The sequence below is a fragment of the Coregonus lavaretus genome (genome assembly GCF_964263955.1).
Source record: "Coregonus lavaretus genome assembly, chromosome: 14".
NCBI lineage: Eukaryota > Metazoa > Chordata > Actinopteri > Salmoniformes > Salmonidae > Coregonus > Coregonus lavaretus.
In genome coordinates, this window is record NC_140001.1 from 24,790,607 (window position 1) to 24,798,402 (window position 7,796).

The following is a 7,796-nucleotide window of genomic DNA, read 5'->3' on the forward strand; positions in this document are numbered from 1 at the left end:
TGCAATAGTCTACTCGAATAAATCGAATTTCAGTGCTTACACAAGCGTCTCAAGATCCTAAACAAAGATGAATGAATACTGCAGTGATAGCCAAGGCTAAGTTTTGTTTTGACCAATTTCAAATGTATAGGCATATCTACTCACTTACTATATTTCAATTTATTTCAGAGTATACTGTGTGTGCACCAAAGTGGAACCCATTGAACCTATGTTATAGAAAGCAAAGATTACATTACATTTCAAGATTGTTTGACATTTTTCATCTTTACTTCAAAAACACACTACCTAAAGTGGATCCTAAAGTATTTTCCTGCATCCAACAGTTTTCAGAGCAGGAGTTAACATGGTTGCAAAGACAAGTCCTTTATTTATCCTGGGTTTATTCAATAACTGCATTCACATTTGGGAAATCAGCTCAGTGAAGGATTTCATCTTATAAGTGTTGTTTTCTCTTTCAGACAGCAAACAAAGACTGCAATCAATGTTCCAGCCATTAATAAGAGTACTGGTATGATGAAAACCCCAGCAAATTCAAATATACAATAAACACACATATAATAAATAATATTGAAGTGGAGGGAAACAACATACTAATACATTTGGATCCCAGTCTACAAAATAAGTTCTGACTTCTTCTAGCATGGAGGTGTCCCATGTGAACAATAGTAGTCATCACGCCTGGTGGAAAGAGATGCCATGGGGGGACACAGACGAGTGCCCCACCTCCCTGAGTGGCACCACCTTCCTGATAGTTGCCTACAGCGCACTGATTGCAGTGGGCCTTATCGGTAACATCTGCCTGGTGTTTGTCATCACACGGCAGATGGAGATGCGGAACGTCACCAACATCTTCATCGCCAACCTGTCAATTTCTGACATCCTCATGTGCATTGTGTGCCTGCCGGTCACCATCATCTACACCCTAATGGACCGCTGGATCCTGGGGGAGGCACTCTGTAAGGTCACACCCTTTGTCCAGTGCATCTCTGTCACAGTCTCCGTCTTCTCCCTGGTCCTCATAGCCATGGAGCGCCACCAACTCATCATCCACCCCACTGGATGGAAGCCTGTGGTGGGCCACTCCTACCTGGCTGTAGCCATCACCTGGATGGTGGCCTGCTTCATCTCTCTTCCTTTCCTCTCCTTCAACATTCTCACCAACAGTCCTTTCCAGAACATTAGCCTCCCCTTCAATCCCTTCACTGACCACTTCATCTGTATGGAGCGGTGGCCCTCAGAGCACAAACGACTGGCCTACACCACCTCCCTGCTGCTCTTCCAGTACTGCCTTCCCCTCATCCTCATCCTGGTCTGCTACCTGCGCATCTTCCTGCGTCTCCGACGGAGAAAAGACATGGTGGATCGAACCCGGGACAACCGCCAGAAGAAGGCCAAGGGGTCAAAGAGGATCAATGCCATGTTGGCCTCCATCGTGGCAGTGTTTGCCCTCTGCTGGCTCCCGCTCAACATCTTCAACACCGTGTTTGACTGGAACCACCAGGCCATCCCATCCTGCCAGCATGACATCATCTTCTCTGCCTGCCACCTCACAGCCATGGCCTCTACCTGTGTCAACCCCATCATCTATGGCTTTCTCAACAGTAACTTCCAGAAAGAGCTCAAATCTACCCTATACCGCTGCCGCTGCTGGGGGGCACCAGAGAGTTATGAAAGCTTCCCTCTCTCTATTGTCAGCACAGAGGTCACTAAGGGGTCGATCTTGAGCAAAGGATCGATTAGCATGAATGTATAGTCCTGACCCATTCAGAAAGGGAGAGAGAAAGTATAGAACTTCAATCCCCATTGTCTTGACCATCCATTGAAGTTTGTCTTGCTCAGCATTATGCTGGAGCAAGGGTTGACAGGGGTTGTTCAAATTAGTCACGTGAATGTTTTGTGTCTTAGCAATCAATGATTGACCTCTTCAGTGAGAATGGAGAGAAACGTGAAAGTAAGAGAACACGGTGCCTCAAGAGACATTTTACAGTGTCCTCAATTAGGTATGTGGTTTTACACCTTAGAGGAAGTCGATGAGTTTATGACGGTTCAAAGGTCTTCTTCACTGTAAGCACTGTGGAGTAAAAGGTGTGCTTTACACCATCATACTATTTCAATGTATTATTTGGGTCTCTATAGAGCAGTGGCATTCAAAGTTGGGGTGGGGTCGCAGGGATTTAAAAAAATTAAAATGAACCAAAAAAGTAAGAGTAAAGATTAATGTATTGGACAATATGTATAGACAATATGAATGCACGCATGAATGTAAGTCGCTTTGGATAAAAGCACCTGCTAAATGGCATATATTATTATTATATTACAATATACCTTTTTTTTAGGAAGATAATTTGAAAAATAACATTTTAATGAGTTAATGTATTTATTGATTCTCTTAATTTTGATAAGTTGATGAAAATTAATTGAAAGTTATTTGTTGATGTAAAAATAGAAATTTACCGATTTTAAGGTTGTCATTAGATTTGGGGTGGGGTCACCAGAAATTCTGGCCAAACAAATTGGGTACCTGCTTGAAAGGTTTGACTACCACTGCTATAGAGTGTAGTCAAATGTGTTGTAGTGATAGTCAAACTTGCATGGCAGCACAAAAGTCTTTAAAATCTACTATAATTGATGGATTTTTAAATTGAGCTTTGACTCCTCTTGGGTTCCACTCACAAAGTCATGTTTGAATAATGTGAGATTTTCAGATTGTGCTTTTCTCACATTTTACTCCTGTTAATCCTGGATCATGGATAGCTCCTGCTATAGCTGTGTTTTTACAGAATTCGCTATCCTTTCAACCCTCCTTAGTGCAATTCCTTCCCTCATGCAGAGACTCATGGAATATGCATGTTAAGGGATGCCAAGTGCTAACCACTTCCAATGGTTCATTTGTGATATTGATGTGGGTTTAAAGGGATAGTTCTCCAAAAGCATTTGTTAATGATTTCCTTCAAAGATAGGAATCATGTGATCTTTACACCGGCAAATGACTTGGCTAAGATCACACCATGTCAATAAAGTTCTCAGAATTGTTTTGTTTGTAAACAGACCAATGACAGAATAAAGTTATGGAATTTGTATTGAAACGCAACTTTGACAAGGACTGACATTGAAAACTAGTGATTTAAAGCACAGTACCTATCACAGACATGTTTTGTTCCCACCAAGGTTTACTGCCAAATAAATTACTGTGCTAGTGGCTGACTTTGATAATAAAATGTGCCATGCAGCAACCATACATCTAGGGCCATATAACAAAAGAAAAGGGGCAGTAAATGAATACACTCTGTACTCTATGACTGCAGCACATGGAATAATATCCTACTGTATATCCTTGCTCTCTCACTGAGGTCCACTGAGTCTTTGTATGCACAGCAATAGATCTGGCGCCTTGTTTAGCCCTGCATGGTGTATATGGTACTTGATATGTCTCTTGTATTGCAATGTGGGAAAATTGGTTTATAATATAAATGGAAATCAATCATTCATCATTTCCATCTGTTTCCCCTCTAATCTACTCACGTAAACATATTTTCAGCCATTCCGCTTGGGCAGTTGCAAGAATGATTATCCAATATGACCACACTGTAACTCATTCATGAATGTGTGCAATCTTTCCTTATTATTCTTTGTTTTGCAGGGTAAAATAAACAGTAAGTAGTTCAAATATCAGGCCATATTTGTAAGATGGCTGCCTTTCTTTAAAAAAAAAAAAAATGATCAGAACATTTCTAGAACATTTTCATAATGTGAGGTCATAACTTTGGATAATTAACATTTTGTCAGATACATATATTTAAATATATGGCTCTGCTTAATTTTAGCCAATGTCTGAAGAACGTTCTCTGTTTACTGGGTAGTTAGCAATGAGCTTTTAGAAGCCAGATAAAGTGTTCTACATTCTATGTATTCCTTTCTGCAGGGTTAATCTTTATTAAAGAAAAGGTTATAATGCCAATAGATGTTACAGTAGCTATACAGAAGATTCTGTTTAAAAAAAGAAAAGAAAAAAGTGTTTTATTGCATTTCATGTTTGTTTTTTTATTCTGCAGGTGCTCTTAGATATATCAAAGTAATGTCTATCAGCATTTTCTCCTTTTCCCAATGTATTTCATTATGATTTAGAGTGTGAATCCTTCACAAAATAGTACATTTTATTCGGTGGTGTACTCCATGGCGACATAACACATTTTCTACTAGCTTAAATTCCAGCAGTCTAGTAAATGATATCCACACCCCAAAGGGAAAGTGTTTATGTGCTTAAACTTGAGCAGACAATGTTGAAGTAAGACTGTGTGACCCATACCTGTAAATTAATATCACTACCAATGGTAAATGGGTGAGATCTGTATATGAAAATATTTATATTTAAGGTTGACTATAATGAAATGTTCCTTGTTGTCAAGAGGCTACACAGGTTAAGTGATACATGATATGGTTTCTATACAGGATAGCTCAGGTGCAAATAATGTCCAGACATGGATCAGATCCACCCAACCTTATTATTGTTTATATAGGGTGTTAATGACCATTTGTGACTAAGCAGTAAACATTTCACAAAACTGTATACTGTATCCATTTCTATTAAGTTTATCTATTCTTATTTGGTATCTTTTTCTATTCTGTTTCCACTCCCTGTCACTCAATTACTCTCTCACTCACTCACTCACTCACTCACTCACTCACTCACTCACCAGTCACAAACACACAAATACAGTCAAGAATATAATTTTCAGATTCTCAAGCATTCTATTCCTCCCCCTTACTCCTCTCACTATCAATCCCTCACCTATACAATTATTATGAGACAACATATGCTGTAAAAAAGCGAATTCATAAGTTATTCATAATTCACAGATGAACACATTCTGTGTTCTTCAGTGAGACATGATTACAGAGTTGAGTTTGACATTCTTTTTCAAGAGTCTCACATATTTTCTCCCAGAAACAGAAATCTGTATCAATTCTGGGGTTTCTTTTTCTTATCACTTGTCCTGTTGGGGCCACTATAGATACTTCCAAATAAGCCGAATCTGCATTTGCCCTGTAAACAGTTTGCTAAGATGAAAATGTTTTCTGTGGACTGTCAAGGATAGTTATGGAAAGTGTGTGTATGTTAAATGATAGGGTTATGTGGGTATTTTGAAACCAAGTAAAGTGATGAAACAAAACCACACTGTCTGTTTTCCTTATTGGAGCTGGTACACAACATATTTCTAAACACATGAGGAATGGGATGTAGGAAGCCTGCACTAGTCCACCCATCCTTCAGTCTGAAACAGTAGGGATCATCCAGTCAAATGCCATATGTTCAAATGTTAATGAATTCCCACTAATACCTGTTGTGGTCACAGAGCAAAGTCACATTGGCCTGTGTGTAACCTCACTTCTGTGGAAGAAAAATAGAGGGATTTGAAGTGTATTCTCTTTTGTTCTTGTCAGTTGAATAGGTCATATAAAGCAGCTATGCCCTCTTGAATTCTAACCCTGGTATTAGACATGCAAGAACGTGTGGCTGCATTGAAACAGTCACCTGGGGTCATACTCACATATTGGCTCAGTCCATATTTACCAGTTCCTCCATGTTGCTATTGAATTGTCCTAATGCCATATCCTTTTATTAGGTATTTCCTGATGCCCTTATGCCCTGGCTGCTCTGATAGCTTTAGTTGCTTGGGGGAAAATGATGCCAATAGATCTGTTATGACGAATGGAACACAAGGACATTTGTAAGATAACCTTTGCTTTCCATCCATCTGCCACATAAATCATTTTCAGAGATCATCACACTCATCTCAAGATTATGCTATAGCAGAAAGACTCATCTGTGTCTCTGCAAACACAAAATCGTAATATAAACCTCATATTCTAGTCAAAATTGTCTTGTCTCTTTGTGTTGTGTATTAGGGGTAATGACAGTTGAAAGCAGCTGCCACTTGATGAGTCTCATTTCCCCACAGGGGTGGCATTTGACTGTGGCAGGTATTGGCCTTCATTTATGGACCTTTTATGGATCCCTACCCACCTGTAACTGATCAGGATAAAACTAGAACATTAAATTACAGAAATCACAACTTGATTGCCAACCATTGTGCCCCAGCACCTTCTAACTCTCTGTCTATTCAGCACTTCTATTTTCTCATCTTTATTATTATGCTGTGGTTGCCTAGTTACTGAAGAGCACTGTCTATCTCCTCTCTCATTGGACCCTCTATGACAGAAAAGCCAGTCCAAGCTGCTGCACTTTTAAGATCAACTGGCACCAGTGATGACAGTGATCTGCTTACCTCCACTGTTCTCCAACATATCTCTCTGTTGAGCTTGAAGACTTGACAAAGGTATCAGAGGACAGAAGCTCATCCTCCCGTAATGTTATGAATTTGTAGGATAAAACATTTACAAGATAGCATGTTTGACTAGTGATTAATTAAAAGTTGTTAGATCTGGCCATCAGTGCCCTTTCAGAAATCATTAGGGGCATGCCACCTCTAATGGTGGGTGGTAAGTCAAATTGTTACAAAGCCCTCTGGGGAAAACAATTATCTCTAGGCCAAGGTTAATTTACACACTGTGTTGGTAGTCTCATCGACACGAGGTTACATTCTCCCACTGTAGATGGTGTTAAAACACCATAATATGCCTTACAGACTGATTAAGAAAGAAGTTTCAGACAAGGACATTTATGTCTGTGTGAAAGTCTTGAGATTGGTTTAGCAGACATCTCATTAGTGATAGGGTGTCCACCAAAGGATACAGGATACTCTCTCCTACTGTACTAACTGCTCTGGTGGCTGGCTGTATACTCACAGAGAAAATGAGATCCATCTCATGACTTTTTACAAGAAGTGTTTGAAAGGAAAAGCAGGTTGAGTGCATTGGTCCATGCAAAACGTGAAGAGTAGAAATAATAACTAATGTAAAGTAAATTGAATCTGTCAGTCAGACTAAAAGAGCATGTAAGTCGCTCTGGATAAGAGCGTCTGCTAAATGACTAAAATGTAAATGTAAATGTAATAACCAATGCCATTTGGACTCTTAATATAGCCTGTTTTAGCAAATGTTTCTTACAGTTATTAATACTCTCCTCTAAATTCTCAAAGTAGGCTTATATTATTTGACAAAATAATGGCCTGAATGATACATCTGCAATTTGGAAAAGTGAAAAATCAAATTTGTAATCTTACTTACGTTCCCAGAAGAAAGAATGGCACTCTACAGCAAATTGTAAAGTCCCACATTCCACGTTGTATTTCAGTGCCATCTGGTGGTGGTGTTGCCAAATCGAAACATAATAATAATAATAATAAGCCATTTAGCAGACGCTTTTATCCAAAGCGACTTACAGTCATGTGTGCATACATTTTTACATATGGGTGGTCCCGGGGATCGAACCCACTACCCTGGCGTTACAAGCGCCATGCTCTACCGATTGAGCTACAGAGGACCACATGCTAGCTAACTAAGTAACTAACGTTAGTATCAGCAACATAGATTCTTTGCAGATTTTTCATAGGTTTTTTTTCAATGTGTATGGAGATATCAGATAAAATAAAATAAAAATGATATTGTGTCAGTCATAACTGGTAATTGCATGGGTTTGAACACATTTGTATCTTTGAGGTAGGCCTAACTAATCTACTGACATAAATTCTAGTAACATGGTGTACAAATAGCTGACCTTCCTTTAATATTTTAAAGTGTATAAAAAGAAGAACGTCTAGTCACAGTGTATGTAAAAGAGGTTACCCAGACCAAAATATTTTTTCAACGTTTTGCAACGTTGTGGTCGTAAATTC

At 39.1% G+C, this 7,796-nt stretch overlaps 1 protein-coding gene across 1 annotated transcript; it reads left to right on the forward strand.

Moving 5' to 3' along the window:
- Window positions 1–640: 640 nt before the first annotated feature.
- On the forward strand, window positions 641–1,753 carry LOC311140975 (neuropeptide Y receptor type 1-like; the record flags this gene model as incomplete). The annotated part of the gene is made up of 1 exon (XM_084176237.1): window positions 641–1,753. One exon carries the CDS (start codon window positions 641–643, stop codon window positions 1,751–1,753), a length of 1,113 nt encoding a protein of 370 aa, XP_084032363.1.
- Window positions 1,754–7,796: the final 6,043 nt, after the last annotated feature.